At 41.7% G+C, this 16,834-nt stretch overlaps 1 protein-coding gene across 2 annotated transcripts in view; it reads left to right on the top strand.

The window, feature by feature from the left end:
* cdc25b (cell division cycle 25B) overlaps positions 1-16,834 on the top strand; it is a 43,928-nt gene that overhangs the window by 11,717 nt on the left and 15,377 nt on the right. For both annotated transcript variants that reach the window (XM_069923532.1, XM_069923531.1), the window contains exons 6-11: positions 839-952; positions 1,782-1,892; positions 4,689-4,814; positions 11,397-11,483; positions 11,573-11,749; positions 13,000-13,101. In XM_069923532.1, the coding sequence (XP_069779633.1) occupies positions 839-952; positions 1,782-1,892; positions 4,689-4,814; positions 11,397-11,483; positions 11,573-11,749; positions 13,000-13,101 (717 nt within the window). The remainder of the gene's footprint in view (positions 1-838; positions 953-1,781; positions 1,893-4,688; positions 4,815-11,396; positions 11,484-11,572; positions 11,750-12,999; positions 13,102-16,834) is intronic.

Genomic DNA, 16,834 nt, shown 5'->3' with positions numbered 1-16,834 from the left:
TGGCAGAGGACATGAAATTTAGTCATGTCAGACACTTCTGTACAGATATTAAATGGCCTGTTACAGGAGCTGGCAAGGCAGTGATTTATTTTAAAATATCCAAATCAAATTGCCCTGTAAAGGTTTCAATTTTTTATTAAAATATTGTGATTTGCTTTCAACCATATCCACTGGTCAGTGGTAAGTGCCAGATTTTGGGGTGTGGGGGGGGTGTTGTCTTATTCAAAGGGTGCTGCTTCATTCTGGAGTCGTCCTTTCCGATGGACTGCTCAGTATGAATTTTTAGTCTATTTTTTTTTAAAAGTAATGGAGTTGGATGATTGCTCAGATGGCAATAATTCATCTGTCCCCAAGCACAATTATTTCTGATGGATTCATTATTTTACTTGCAATTCTTCCTGAAATCCTCTTTGCCCAGGGCGCAGCAAGAGTTTCTCAGTCATATTGGTTTGGCAAAAATTGGCCCAAGTGAGTGGCTGCATCGGCAAAGCACCAGCCTCCAGTTTCCTGTTTCTCGACGATGTGCAATTGAGCTTAAGAAAGCAGTTGCTGTGAACAAGTCAACCCTGCAGTTGCTGCTTTGGTGAGGTGGACAGCTGCTTCTGTTATGACAGAAAGCAAGCTGCGTGCTTTGGCTAGTTTCCTGAACAAGTGTTTCTTGATTATCCAAGCCTTGAAAGAGTTTGCTTTTTGTGTAAATAAAAAAAAACCCTTCACTAATAGTCAAGTGAGGTACTGAACTAAGTTGTTTGGAGTTTGTCCTCTGATTTGGAGTTGTATGGTCTTTGTCCTGATTCACCAGTGCTTTGCTGCTGGACCAACCATTTTCTTTTTGTAGCTCAATCTTGGATCAAGTCCTGCACTGAAGCCAATCCATTGCGACTCTCCAGATTCTGAGGTATTTCGCTCAGAAAGTGGTGGTATCCACTCAAGTGAAGGAAACAAAGAAAATGTAAGTTCCTTGTCTCAATCAAAGATGAACTTGAATGTAGTTTTGTTGGCTCAAATTCTGGAGCATTAGGGATCTTGCAAATTGATCTGTTGACCTTTTCTAGGAAATAATAATGAAATGCTGGAGAAACTCAGCAATGTGAAACAGTGTACTTTATATAGCATAACCAATATGGGCTTGAGCCCTTCAGCACATGAAAAGAATGGAGGTAAATAAATTGACAAAAAACACTAAATTGCACCCTTGAACAATCTGAGAATTAAGACTAAAATAGCCATATTTATATTTTTTTGTTTGTGCAAACCTGGTGGAATGTAGGCTTTGTTCTTTTCTATTGACTTCTTCTACTGGTGCTCGATCCTCTTTCACGGCTGTTCTAAATCCCATTGTTTCCTTCAGTCAGATATATTGTCAAAATACTTCTAGCCACACTTCAGAATCTCCCGATGGTTGCAGGTTTGAATACTCACCTGCAGAATTTGCTCATTCTTCTGTCTTGAATAATATTGATGGTGCAGTCATTAACACAAAATGGGTTCAATCCTGATTGTTCCATCACCACCCCACTCTCACAACATTCTGTGGAGTTGTCTTTTGAAACCTGCTAACCCCAAATCACCGAAGCTTGTGGATGGACCACTGAGAGACAAGTCCTTGATTTGAAAGAGAATCAAACGTTTCAGGGCAAAGGCAGGAAAATGGGGTTGAAAAGAATAATAAATTGTCCATCATGGAGTGGTAGGGTGGTCTCAATGGGCCGACTGCTCTAATTCCACTCCAGTCTCTTGTGGTATTGGTTCTCATTTGTTGCTTTTATCCCTCTTTGCAGGAAGTATTTGAATTCAAGAAGCCAGTTCGACCAGTTTCTAGAAACCGCCTCTTTTCCTTCCTTGGTGGAAAGGGCCAAGAACACCGACCCAATTCTGCACCTGCATTGATGGTGAGTAATATAGTGCCTTGTGAGTTAGGAATTGTTGAAATGACATCTTTTGCATTAACAATGAGGCTATCTCATCCTGCCTTCTGCAAGGACTGCATTCTCTTGCTCCATTTCCTGAGTGTTGAACTTTTCTTTCAGAGTTAAGATTGCATGTAGATGGCTCCCTTCTGGTAGAGGTCAACTCTTATTTCCCATATGACTGCTCTTCCAAGTAGGATAGAAAATTTTTAGAAAAAAAAAACTCTGGTTATACGAGAAATTTAAATAATTTGATTGCTCAACAGGTCAGGCATCTTTGTAAAGAAAGCTAACTTTACAGAGCCGGACCCCCTCAGTCTGAGGCATCCCAAGCCTCTTATATTAACTTTCTTTCCACAACTGCTTTCAGGTGGGATAATAGTTTCTAACATGTCTGTAAAAGGGTGGAGTTTATGGTCTTGATTTTTCAATCCCCTCACCTTTTGCATTCAACATCTTCCCTCTGCTCTCCTTTCAGCTTTTTGATTTCTGCCTCCATCAGCCATTCCCCTTGCAATGTTTTCCAAGCATTTCCAGCCGCTGAGAGACACTCACGATCCTGTTTAAGTGGAGTGGCATCTTCCTACATAGTGCACTGCATTTTGGTGATGATGATGTGTTTCATTGTCAAACACCAAATTCAGTGGTCAGCCTTTGAGTTCCTTTGCAGGGTGATTCAAGTCCTGCTGAGTGGGAAATCTCCAACCAGATGGCATTAATGGTGACTTCTCTGGCTTCTGCTTGCCTATTCTCTGCTCTCCCTCCCTTCTGTTTCCATTTGTCTTTCCTCCAGCTCGCCATTCACTGAGCCTCCCTCCCTGGTGTGCCCTCCCTCCCTCATCCTCCTGCCTGTGGGACAGACTCTACCCTTGCCTCTCCACCCCCCCCCCCCATTTTGTTTGTTGCCTTCCTACATTTTTTCATACCTTGATGAAGAGCTCAAGCCTGAAATGTTGCTTGTGCTTCTTTATCGGTTACATAATGTGAACTTTTTGACGAGCTGAGTTTCTCGGGCATTGTTTTTGCTTTCTGCTGTCTGCCACTTTTCTCTAACCGTGTGGTTTTCTGAAATGTTAGAAGCCCAACATCATCTGAGGTATAGCACCTCGCCTGTCTGAGAACAATGCAACTTTCCATATTTTGATGAATTAACTTAGTTGACTCTGTATTGCAACCTGGTTGATAATTGACTTTGTATTTCTCTCTGCATTAGCACAGTCTGCCTTCCTTTATTCTCTTTCCATCTGTTCTCATTAACCTTCTAGCCTGAGGTCTCATTTACAATTTGTGCCTTTGCTCTATAGGAGATGATTTATTTGTCACTCTCCCCCCTTTGGCAACGTGAAACCAACTTGTTCTAAAAAAGGATCGTCAAACTGAATTGTCTATTTTGCTCAGATGCTGTCTGAATGTACCTTCTAGCATGTTGATTTTACTTCATAAATCCAGTGTCTATATAGTTTTTGCTCTTCATCGTTTTCATTTTTTTAATTTCTTTTCCTGTTTTCCTACTTTCAAAAACTTGTCATTTTAGTTCCTTGGGAGAGGAAAATAGTGTAGACAGAACCAGGTACAGTGAAACCCCTGGTATCCAGCATCTGAGGATTGGTAGGTGCCAGATAAGTGTATTTTCTGGTTAGTTGACATTGCTTGTTTCATGATTGGCGAATTAATGGAAAGCTGCGCCAATTTAAAACTTTTTTTACCTATTTACTTTGCACAATATTTTTGCAGGTTGCTTAAATTCTGGATATGGGGGAGGTGTTTACTGTATTTAGAAATCTGGTCATTTATTTTGGTGTTAAGTGTACCAGGAGTTGATTAACTCACGGGTGTGCCATGTTCCCAGCTTGGACAGATGCAGCCAATATCTACAAATCTCTGGTGAGACCACACTTGGAATATAGTGTTCAGTCTGGTCTCCTTGCATATAGGATGTAGAAGCTGTTGAGAGGGTGCAGAAGAGATTTACCAGGTTGTTGCCTGGATTGGAAAATGTCTCCTGAGGCAAGGTTACCCTTTTTCACCTAGGAGGTGAAGGGTGATTTAATAGAGGCCTACATGATAGGCATAGATAAGGTAGACAGCCAGTGCCTGTTTCCCAGGGCGGGAGTAGCAAATGCCAGAGGACAACTGTACACAACGTGAAGGGAGGCAAGTTAAGGGGAGACATGAGGCTTTTGTAATACAACATTCAGTGTCTGAAATGTATTGCCAGGGGTGATGGTAGAGGCTGGAACAATAGGGGCATTTGAGAGATTCTTAAGACAAGCACATAGGTGAAAGAAAGAGGGTTATGAGGAAGGGAGGGCTTAGTTTATTGCCAGGTATATAGAGGTCAGCACAACATCGTGGACAAAAGGGCCTGTGCTGCATCAAAGCTGTTTGAGTTGGGAAACCTGTTGATCGATATTTTGAACGTAAATTTGATTGTATAAATTTGCTTGAAAGGTGAGGAATTGCTTTATTCAGATCTACATTTTTAGACCTGCTTCACTTATTTTTGCATCCAAGTTTGATCCCAGCAGCTTGTTCTGCTGGCATGACCATTCGTGTTTCATTCCCTTCCCTCTTTGAGCATCTGCTTATTATTTGCCACCTTTGATTACTTTTGTGAGTTTTGAGATTTTTAACTTCCATTTGCTACTCTTAATTCTCCACTTTGGAATGAAGTTGAGTGCCAATTGAGTTACTGCTGATTACCGATTTATCATAAATGGAAATAAACTTCAGTGGATTTTGATTGTTGCTAAGACTGTTATTTTTTTTTAAATGTAGCTGTCTAGTGCGAGCAGTAATTCCATGGATGTTGGCGGCCTAGTCTCTCTGCGCCAGTCTTCACTAACCTGTTCTGTCGATTACAACGATGATGGATTTTTGGAGCTGCTCGATGAAGATGTTGAAGTAAAGATCTCACTGTGCTAAGATGGGAACCCTGTAACGAGAGCAATCCTTTTGCACTCTTCCCTCATACTTGTATATGAATACCGTGGTCCCTCTTATCTGGTTTCGCTTTCTGCAGTTTGTTAGTCACGGTCTGTAACTGATCAGACTGCCCCGCACTCTCCCCACAGCCCCCGTCAGTCCCCGCACTGATCCCACTCTCTGCCCACAGCCCAGTGTCAGTCCCCACACCGATCCCTGCTTGCAAATAAAAAGTTTACAGGTACCCAACAATATCTCGTATAGCTTTTCTAAGTATATAATATGGTATCTGCACAATGTCTGCAGTGCATAACACCCAATTTCACAATGTATCGTGGATGTTAAGCGGCACATACCCTGTAGGGTTTGGTACTATCTGTGGTTTCAGGCATCTGCTGGGGGGGTGGGGGGGGGATCTTGGAACATGTCTGCTGTGAATAAATGGTGGGGTGGGGGGGAGCAACTGTATTTTCAAGCAGTTCAGTGTAGGATTTGTTATGAATCACTGGGGGTGGGGAGAGGAAAGAAATGGTGGTAATCTAGCACCATATTACAAGCTCATTATGTGCTGGTTACCTTCAAAACTAGCTGCTTCATAACAAAGTTGGTTTACAGATGTTATTCTAATGAATGAATGAACTAGTAGGTGGGTTGTATTTTTGGGTGGCAGTAAACACTAAGAATACAAGAATTTCTGGCATGCAGTGCCCTCCATAATGTTTGGGGCAAAGACACTATTTTCATTTATTTAACCCGGGATCCACAGTTTTGAATTTGTTTAGAACATTACAGCACAAAAACGAGCCCCTTCAGCCATTGTTTGTGCCCAATCCTTTTTTGCCTAGTTCCTCTGACCTGCACCCATAGCCCCCCCCCCCCCATAACTCTCCCACCTATGTACCTGTTCAAATTCTTAAATGTCAAAATTGAGCCTGCATTCACCCTCTCGTTCCACACTCCCACCACTGAAGAGGTTCCACCTCACATTCCCCCTAAAATTCCCCTTTCACTCTTAACCCATGTTCTCTGGTTTGTATCTCACCTACCCTCAGTGGGAAAAGCCTATATGCATTGACTCTGTCTATATAATTTTAAATACCTCTATCAAATTGCCCCTCATTCTTCTACACTCCAGGGAATAAAGTCCTAACCAATTTAATCTTTTCCTGTAACTCAGTGCCTGGAGTCTGTTCAATGTGCTAGTAAATCTTCCCTGCACACTTTCTATCTTATTGATATCTTTCCTGTAGTTAAGTTACCCAAACTGCACAAAATATTCTAAATTTGGTCTCACCGATGTCTTGTACAACTTTAACATAACGCCCCAACTCCTATACTTTGATTTATGAAGGCCAATATGCCAAAAGCTCTCTTTACAACCCTATCCACCTGTGATGCCACTTTGAGGGAATTATGTATCTATATTCCCAGATCCCTCTGTTCTCCTGCATTTCAGTTTCCTATCATTTACTGTGAATGTCCTTTCTTGGTTTGTCCTTCCAAAATGCAACACCTCAGTTGCCTCCATTAAATTCCAACTGCCATTTTTCAGCCCATTTTTGCAACTGGTGCAAGCTTTGAAAACCTTCGTTCTCCACAACGCCTCCAATCTTGGTGTGCTCTGCAAATTTGCTGATACAATTTACCACCTTATCATCCATATCATTGATATAGATGACAAACCACAATGGTTCCAACACTGATCCCTGAGGCACATCACTAGTCACAGGCCTCTAGTCAGAAGCACTCATCCACCACTACTCTGGTTTCTCTCGTCCAGCCATAGTCTAATCCAGTTCACTACTTCATGTGTCTGAACCTTTCAGATTAACCTCCCATGTAGAACTTTGTCAAAGGCCATAAAGTCCATGAAGACAACATTCACATTTTTTTGTCAACGTCCCTGATAACTTCAAAACTCTTAAGATTGGATAAAAACAATCTACCACCTACAAAGCCATGCTGACTATCTCTAATCAGTTTATAAATATCCAATATCTTGGTACACCTTCCAATAATTTACCTACTAATGTCAGGCTCTCCAGCCTGTAATTTCCAAGGTACTTTTGGAGCTTCTTTTAACTAACGGAGCAATGTGACCTACCCTCCAATTCTCTGACACCACACCTGTGGCTAAGGACACTAAATATTTCTGCTGGAGCCCCAGCAATTTCTACACTAACCTTCCTCCCTCAACAATGGCCAAGTAATTAAAGTGCACATTCCAGATTTTATTTAAGGTGGTTGGTATACTTTTTGGTTTGACCACATTGAAATCATAGCACCTTTTATACATAGTCCCCTCATTTCAGGGTGCCATAATATTTGAAACATAACAATGATGTGTATATTAACATAGTCATGTTTAGTACTTTGCATGTGAGGGACAATGACTGCTTGAAGCCTGTGATTCATAGACATCACCAGGTGCTGAATATTTTCTCTGGTGATGCTCTGCCAGGTCTGTACTGCAGCCACCTTCAGCTCCTTCTGATTTTGGGTGCTTTTCCCCTTGAGTTTTCTCTTCAGATGCAAACCATGGCAAAGGAGGTATGCTTTAGATCTTGAGCAGTTCCTTTATGCCTCCACCCTTTGCTCTTGCCATCACTCTGTTAAAGGTTAATCTTGGTCTCATCTGTCCAAGATCTTTTAGATCTGATAGAACAGGGGGTAAAAAAGGGGAAGGAGTTTCTCTGCTTGTTAAGGAGGACATTACTGCCGTGAGGTGGCAGGATGATCTGGAGAGATCATCCAGTGAGGCTGTTTGGGTAGAATTGAGGGGTGGAGGAAGCATGAGGGTACTAATAGGGGTGTATTATAGACCACCAAATGGGGCAAGAAAATTGGAAGAACAAATTTGTAAGGAGATGGCATATATGTGTAATAAACATAAGGTTGTGATCACGGGAGATTTTAACTTCCCTCACATTGATTGGGATACCCATACAGTAAGAGGGCTGGATGGGCTAGAGTTTTTCAAATGTGTGCAAGATAGTTTTCTTAATACATAGAGGAACCGACTCGGGACGGTGTAATACTGGATCTCCTGTTAGGGAACGAGATGGGTCAGGTGTCTGAGGTTAATGTTGGAGAACAAATTGGGTCTAATGATCACAACTCTTAGTTATAGGGAAGAACAAAGAAGGGCCTAAAGTTGAGGTTCTGGATTGGAGAAAAGCAAATTTCGAAGGAATGAGAATGGATTTGGGGAGTATTGAGTGGGACATGATTTTTTTCAGGAAAGGATGTAAATGAAAAATGGAGAATATTCAAAGAAGAATTTTTGAGAGTACAGAGTAGATATGTCCCAGTGAGGATCAAAGGAAAGGCTGGAAGTCATAGGGAGTCTTGGTTTTCGAGGAATATTAGAAAATTGGTTAGGAGAAAGAGGGAGGTGTACAAGAGGTATCAACAGCAGGGTGATGAGAAGTTGAAAGAGGACTACAAGGAATGTAGAAAAAGTCTTAAGAAATTCGATAGAAAGGCCAAAAAGAGGCACGAAAAGGCTTTGGCAGACAGAGTAAGAATAAATCCAAAAGGTTTCTATAGGTACATTAAAAGTAAAAGATTAGTGAGGGATAGAATTGGACCCCTTGTAGATAGGGAGGATAGGCTATGTGAGGAGATGGGGGAAATTTTGAATGATTTCTTTGCCTTCACTAGGGAAAAAATATTGTACCAGTTGAAGTGAAGAAAAATAGTGGGGTGGTCATGAATCATATAAGGATAACCAAGGAGGTAGTGATGGCTGTGTTAAAAAAGATAAAGGTGGACAAATCTCCGGACAAGGTATTCCCAAGAACACTCAGGGAGACTAGTTATCAGATAGTGGGGCCATTAACAGAGATATTTAGGATGTCACTGGTCACGGGGATAGTGCCAGAGGACTGGAGGGTGGCTCATGTTGTTCTGCTGTTTAAGAAAGGGTCCAAATGTCAGCCAGGAAATTATAGACCTGTGAGTCTGACGTCTGTGGTGGATAAGTTGATGGAAAGTGTTCTGAGGGATGGCAATTACAAATATTTGGAAGAACAGGGATTGATAGGAAGTAGTCAGCATGGTTTTGTCAGGGGTAGATCATGCTTAACAAACCTTAGAGTTTTTCGAGGGGGTTACAGAAAAGACTGATGAAGGGAAGGCTGTGGATGTTGTCTATTTGGTCTTTAGTAAAGCTTTTGACAAAGTTCCCCACAGGAGGTTAGGAAAAAAAGTGGAGGCATTTGGTATAAATAAGGAGGTATTAGGTATTGTCAAATTGGAGGCTGGTGACTAGTGGAGTTCATCAGGGATCGGTCTTGGGTCCACTATTGTTTGTTATAAAAATTGATGATCTGGAAGAAGGGGTGGTAAATTAGATAAGTAAGTTTGCAGATGATACAAAGATTGGTGGTATTGTGGACAATGAGGAAGATTACCGTAGCTTAAAAAGAGATAGGAAAGCTAGAGGAGTGGGCTGAGAAATGGCTGATGAATTTAATACGGATAAGTGTGAAGAGTTGCATTTTGGAAAGGCAAATCTAAATAGGTCATATACATTGAATGGTAGACAATTGAGGAGTGCAGATCAACAAAGGGATTTAGGAGTTATGGTAAATAGTACCCTCAAGGCTGATACTCAGGTAGATGGTGTGGTGAAGAAGGCATTTGGAATGTTGGCCTTCATAATTCGGAGTATTGAATTCAAGAGTTGGGATGTTATGATGAAATTGTACAAAGCATTGGTGAGGCCAAGTTTGGAGTACTGTGTACAGTTTTGGTCACCGAATTATAGGAAGGATATAAACAAAATAGAGAGTGCAGAGAAGGTTCACGAGAATGTTGACAGGATGTCAGGGTTTGAGTTACAGAGAAAGGTTGAGCAGCCTGGGGCTTTTTTCTCTGGAGTGTAGAAGATTGAGGGGGGATTTGATGGAGGTGTTCAAGATTTTAAAAGGGACAGAGAGTCAATGTGGATAGGCTTTTTCAATTAAGAGTGGTGGATATTCAAACCAGAGGCCATGGTTTGAGATTGCAGGGGGAAAATTATAGGGGGAACATGAGGGGAAATTTCTTCACGCAAAGGGTGGTTGGGATGTGGAATAAGCTTCCAGCAGAGGTGGTTGAAGCAAGGACGTTATTTACATTTAAGGAAAGACTAGATAATTACATGGAGGGAAGAGGATTGGAGGGGCATGGACCAGGTGCTGGTCAGTGGGACTAGGAGGTTGGGGATTTGTTCCGGCATGGACCCGTAGGGCCAAACTGGCCTGTTCTGTGCTGTATATGGTTACTCCTTGACAAACTAATCTGACCATCCTGGTTCTGTGGCTAACTAGTGGATCGTATCTTGCAGTGCTGCCTCTTCTGTTCATGAAGTCTTCTGTGGGCAGTAATCACACCTGCCTCCTGAAGAGTGTTTCTGATCTGCCAGACATGTTTTGGAATTTTTTTTTTCTTCATTACAAGAATTTTTCTGTCATCAGCAGTGAAGGTCTTGGCCTACCTGTCCTTGTGAGCTCACCAGTATGTTCTTTCTTAATGTTCCAAATGGTTGATTTTGCTGAATATAAAGTTTAGGCAATGTATCTTAGTTTTGTTTTTCAGCTTCTTAATAGCTTCTTTGACTTTCATTGGGCACAACTCTGGTCCTCGTCTTTTTAAAAAAAAAAGACAACTAAAGGCTTCAAAGGTGATCAAAAACTTTGAAGCAGGCCTGCACCAATGAACATACCTGAGTACTCACAAAAAAAACCTGTGAAGTCTCATGTTCCAAACATTACAGTGCCCTGAAATGACGTATTAAAAACTGTAATTTCTACATGGTAAAACCAAAATATGTGCAAATAACCTTGAGTATGCACTTTAACCACATGTAAATTGTTTGATTACAAATTTAAAACGAGCACAGGGGAAAATGAAGGAAAAGTGTATTTGACGTCTGGTGGATAAGTTGATGGAAAGTGTTCTGAGGGATGGCAATTACAAATATTTGGAAGAACAGGGATTGATAGGAAGTAGTCAGCATGGTTTTGTCAGGGGTAGATCATGCTTAACAAACCTTAGAGTTTTTCGAGGGGGTTACAGAAAAGACTGATGAAGGGAAGGCTGTGGATGCTGTCTGTTTAGACTTTAGTAAAGCTTTTGACAAAGTTCCCCACAGGAGGTTAGGAAAAAAAGTGGAGGCATTTGGTGTAAATAAGGAGGTAGTGAAATGGATTCAGCAATGGTTGGATGGGAGATGCCAGAGAGTACTGGTAGAAAATTGTTTGTCCAATTGGAGGCCGGTGACTAGTGGAGTTCCTCAGGGATCAGTCCTGGGTCCGCTATTGTTTGTTATTTTTATTAACGATCTGGAAGTAGGGGTGGTAAATTGGATAAGTAAGCATTATGGAGGGCGCTGTGTACATTGCACAATGTGTACGATGTGATTATTGGGTGTTAGATTTTGCATTGGCTTACTCGACATCTTGGTTGAGAGGTGATGCTTGCCACCTTACAAGGACCTGCCATTCTTTTGGGAAAGAAAGGATGCAGTGTTCCCGTGCCACTTTCCAATGTCACCTTGTCCTTTTCTTCTGGCAGAATGAAGCCGACGTACCTTCTAGCATGGCAAGTTTGCTGAATGCTCCAATCGTGACAAGGACGGACTTCCTGGAAAATGGCAGTGACGTGAGTCTGTTGTGGTGGGGTTCAAAGATTTTAATGCTTCAAGAGATGGACTTGCAATTTTTGAATAAAATATCCTTTTTAAATACAAGGGGGCTCCTGATAGACAATCCTGTGAGATCAGCTTCAAGTCATCTATGTCAGCCTTTGAATTGAGACCCGTCCTGAAGCGACAGGATCAACGCAATGATGACGACACACCCGTGAAGAATAAACGCAGGCGGAGTCTCGCTGGCACAACTGTTGAGGGGGCAGGTGGAGATCAAACGGTAAGGAAAAGTGGCAGGATTTGGATGCATTTTTGAGCGGGATACAGCAGGAGTAAAGTTCCAGAAACGTGTGCACCTGGAGGTGGTGTGTTTGTTTCTGTGATTCGGTTTTTGAATTGGTGGCCTTTGACAGCTTCGCTTCAGTGGTCAATCCGTGAGTGTGAGAGCACTGAACTGGATCCCCGAGCTCACCAAATCTACATCAACCCTCAAACATTTGCTCTATTCCCCATAGACTCCTCGCCATAATGCTGGGTGCAATTTAACCCCCACTATTTTGGGACGCGGGGAGGAAACCGCAATGCCCAGAGGAAACCGATGCAATCGTGGGGAGAATTGCGGACTCCACACAGATGGAATTGGACCGGTTTGCTGGAACTGAGGCCGCAGCTCTACTAGCATTGCCACTGCTCATCCCCGACCTGAAGGATGTTGAGCCAGATGGGTCTTTTCCCTCTTGACTCCTCAGTGCAATTTCCAGGCCTGGATTTGCTCTGACCTGTGAAAATTGTCTGGGATAAATAAGTTTTTCAAAAAGAGTTTGGATTGAAAGATTTGTGCTGCATCAAAATAGTGATGCTTAAAAGAAGTAAAACCTTGTTCATTAAATATATAATGTTTACCCTGCGGGTGGGGGGGTGGGGGGTGAAAAGAGCCTAAAATCACTGGTAATTTTGTGGCCAACATGTTGATGTTTGCTACACTAGACCATATTAAGTAGGAAATGTTCTTGAATTTAATTTCTTTTAAAATTTTATTTGCGACACGTTAGAAGCAGCTTTTAGGCCATTTAAACTGGTGCGGCCCAATTACAGTCAAATTAAGCTAAAACCATGTTTGAGGGTGGGAGGAAACCGGAGCACCCAGAGGAAGTCTAGACCTGAGGAGAATGTGCAAACTGCTGGACACCTGCCGGATTTGAACCCAGGCTGCTGTTGTAATAGTGCCACGCCACTGTACTAACCATCCCGTGAGCAGTCCAACTAGTATTTTGTACAACTGTGTAACAAGCACCAAGTTTCAAGATCTAATGAAAGGATCGAGCAAGAACAGCGTCCTGACACAACTGTGTTCAGTCAGTAGCCTGATAGCTTTGGGGAAGAAACTTTTTAAAATTGATGATATGCTTTCATACTCTGCCTCCTCTCCCTCCCATGGGAGGTGGGAGAAGAGTGATGAAAACTTGCTGAATTATATAATGGGTACCTGGGCTAACTCCATTCATGATTTGAGTGTTGCTCTTTTTATAGAATCAGCACACATTATTGCGATCCAAGTCTTTCTGTGACACTAAAATTGAAAAAGTGCTTGCAATTGACGACAGCCGACGCATGATTGGAGATTTCTCAAAGGTAACCAACTTCTTTATCTTTCCTGGCGTTTGACTCTTGGATATTAAGTGCAAAAGCCAATGCTTGGGAAGCCAACCTCTCACACTGTTGCTGACCTATCATAATCTTCTTGGCTTCTCCCTGACTAAACTGTCCTAAATCCTTAATCTATTGCCTGATGAGCTTTAAACCTGTTTTCAAAGATCTAGTTTGCTGGAAGTTTGGAACCTCATAAGGACTGATGTTCCTAAGCGTCACTGCCTGTAGCAATAAAGTTGGTTCACCTGATAGTTTTCTGGGAAGTCTGCCTTCCTGGTGTAGGTGTCCTGTTGATCTATCACAGGAGTAGTTTGCTATTGACTCCAAACTGGACATCCTTCAATTGCAGGTTCATGATTGCAGTCAGATGAGCGTTGGTCTCATGGTCATGTTCTTGGGCTGCAGCCAAAGCTGTGTAGTCAATACCTTGACCTAGAGACAAAATCTCGAATCATCTCAAATCATCATTGTGTTTTCTGGAAATATGTAGTATTTTTGTGGAAAATTCTGGATTGAATGATAATTGCCACTGTTGTCGTGCTGACCAGGGCTCTGCGAGCTTGGAAAAATGCAAATGTGGTCAGTTTACATAGTAAAATCTCTGCCCTCCACAAAAATAATGTAAGTGTCGAATAGACAAGTAAATGGACAAAAGCTCCTTACCAAAAGCACTATTTTTCTGCTTCATGATGACGGCTGAAGAATCCTGACTCTTTCCATTGCCTGTTGATATATTGATGAAGTGCATCTCTTGCGGCCATATCTGAAGCATCTGTAGAAAGGGCAGTGGCTACATTTAAAACTGGGTAGCTGAGCATACTGGCAAGAGTCAGCAAATCTTTTGTCTTCGAGAGGCATTGTTTCCCACTTCAGTCCAATGGATAGTTCTGGCATTTCCGGACAGTAAATCGAAAAGAGGCTTCATGATGTGAGCTGCTCTTGGAAGAAACCAACAGTTAAAAATTTACCATTCCCAAGAATTTCTATAGGCTTTTGACTGTAGCAGGTTTTAAGTATTTGGTAGTAGCCTCAACTTTGGATGGTAGTGAGGTCATGCCTTCTGGAGTAACGCTATGCCCCAAGAAATCGATAATTTCTTGTCCAAAAATGTATCTATCCAATTTGATGGTCAGTCCAAATTCTTGAAGGTGTTCCAAATATCCCTCCTTGGATGCACTAGCCACTAAAATGTCATCGAGGTAAATGAAGACATTGGTCATACCATGTCCTAAAGCGTCCATCTCCTGTTGAAATGATTGAGCAGCATTCTTTAATCTGGATGACATCTGTAAAAATTCGAACAACCCAAACGGGGTAATTATTGCTGTTTTGGAATGTCTTCCGGGTCTACCGGTACTTGGTGATGGCCACGCATGAAGTCGATTTTGGAGAAGATCTTCGCTCCCTGCAATTTAGATGAGAAATCATGAATGAGGTATCGGATAACGATCCAGGATGGTTGTGTCGTTAAGCTGCCTCTAATTTCCACATGGTCACCAACCTCCATTGTGTTTTAGGACCATATGTAATGGGAATGCCCAGGGGCTGTCAGACCTACGAATTATGCCTAGTTTCTCAATCTTGGCAAACTCTTCCTTAACTAAAAGCAGCTTCTCTGGAGGCAAGTGGCATGCTTTGGCATGGATAGGTGGGCCCCTGGTACAAATGTGGTGAGTAAAACTGCTTTGCAGTGGAGGCAGAAAACCTTCATAGTGGAGACTGCAAATGCTGGAATCAGAAACCTAAAAAGTAACTGCTGCATCTGTGGGGTTGAAACCCTTCAAGACTGTGTAGAGGAGAGATTGCCAGTAGAAGAGGTGGATGAGGTGATTGGTGAAACTAGGAAGGGTGAGAGATGACTGACAGGAGGAGCTGATAAGAGGTGGTATTTTCATCATGTTCCCATTCTGGAAAATGCTTCCTTTTTGAGCAAGGAAGTCTAAATTGAACAATACTCCAGGTGCGGTCTCATAAAGACCCAATGCCATTACAGCAGAAAGTCTTTGCTTTTGAGCTTGTCCTTTTGTAATGAAGGCAAGTACAGATATACCCTGTTTTACAAGTACTTGGCTTTACAAAAATTTCTTTTTATGAAGAAACGCGTTTGCTTTTACAAAAGTAGCCTTCAGTAGTAGTGAATGGGTCTCTTTACACCATTTTGGCTTACGAAAGGTTTCGTAGGAATGCTCTAGTTTTGTATAAAGCTGGGTCTATCCTCCTTTGCTCTGCATGTTGGCTTTCAGTGACTTGCGAAGAAAGACCCTTGTACCCTGAAAACATCAATATTATCCAAACACTCTCCTTTTAAATCTAGCTACATTGCTTTTATTTCCACCAAAGTGGATGGTCTCTCATGTCTCTGTGTCTGCATCTGAGTCATTCCCTTTTAAAGTTAGTCACCCATGTTAATCAGTCATCATGTTGTACTGAACAAATGTGTGCTATGTTAAATGTCACTGGTTTTGAAGTACAGTGCTTGGCATGTCAGAATGCCATATATGGTATGTTTGAAAAGTTCAAACCACTAAGTTTTTGCTTTAGAAACTTGCAAATTTAAATTGATGCCCAAACCAAATTATTGGCACTGACAAGGAAGGTATTTTTTGCCATGGCCCAGGTCTAAGATGGTGCTAAGTAAACAAAAATCCTTTGATATTAGCTGACGTGCCAACTTGAGTTAATGTAAATGTTTTGATTGGACATCTGCGCATTGAGATAATCAGAAGCATCTTCAGTGTTGTATCTAAATGTTTAAATTTGGCTTTGTTTGCCAGAATTCTGTCTAGAAGAGGTTCTTAACCTTCCCTCCCCCTCATACCTCCTGAAGTAATCTCTTACTAACCGCTAGATAATAGGTGCTCTGTGGATAGTAAGTGTATTATAGCCACCAAATGGGCTGAGGGAATTAGAGGTACACATTTGTAAGGAGATTGAATACATGTGCAATAAACACAAGGTGGTAGTTTTGGGAAATTTCAACTTTCTGCACATTAACTGGGATGCCCAAAAGAGTAAGACTCCTGGATGGGGTAGAGTTTGTGTTCAGGAAAGTTTTCGTAATCCATACATAGAAGAACTGACTCGAGGGGGCAATAGAGATGGGCCAAAGGTTGAGATTCGAGATTGGAAGAAAGCAAATTTCAAGGGGATGAGAAAAGATCTGGAGGGTGTGGATTGAGATGAGATATTTTCAGGGAAGAATGTAGCAGATAAATGGAGGATATTCAAGGGAGAAACTGTGAGCACAGTCCCCGTGAGGATTAAAGAAAAGGTTAGAAATTGTAGGGAGCCTTGGTTTTCAAAAGATATTGGAAACTTGGTTTGGAGGAAGAGGGATGTGTACAACAGATGAACTGCTTGAGTGTATTTTTTTAAATCTTAAGAAATTAAAAGTGCCAAAAGGAGAGATGATGCTGCTTTGGCAGTCAAAGTAAAAAAAAAATAAAGCCAAAGGATTTCTATAGGTAAGGAAAAGAATATTGAGCCAGATGAAGTGAAGAAATATGGTAGGGAGCTCATGGATAATATAAAGATTAATAAGGAGGTATATTGGCTATATTGAAAAAGATAAAGATGGATAAATCTCCAGGTCCTGACAAAATATTCCCTAAGACCCTGAGGGAGGTTATTGAACAAATAGTGGGAGCGTTGACAGAAATATTTAAAAAGTCACTGGCCACGAGAGGAGTACTGGAGGGCCACCCCGCTGTTCAAA

The sequence above is a fragment of the Narcine bancroftii genome, chromosome 3, assembly GCF_036971445.1.
Source record: "Narcine bancroftii isolate sNarBan1 chromosome 3, sNarBan1.hap1, whole genome shotgun sequence".
Classification (NCBI taxonomy): domain Eukaryota; kingdom Metazoa; phylum Chordata; class Chondrichthyes; order Torpediniformes; family Narcinidae; genus Narcine; species Narcine bancroftii.
The sequence above is the reverse complement of the archived record's forward strand: the minus strand, read 5'-3'. Positions and strand labels throughout refer to the sequence as shown.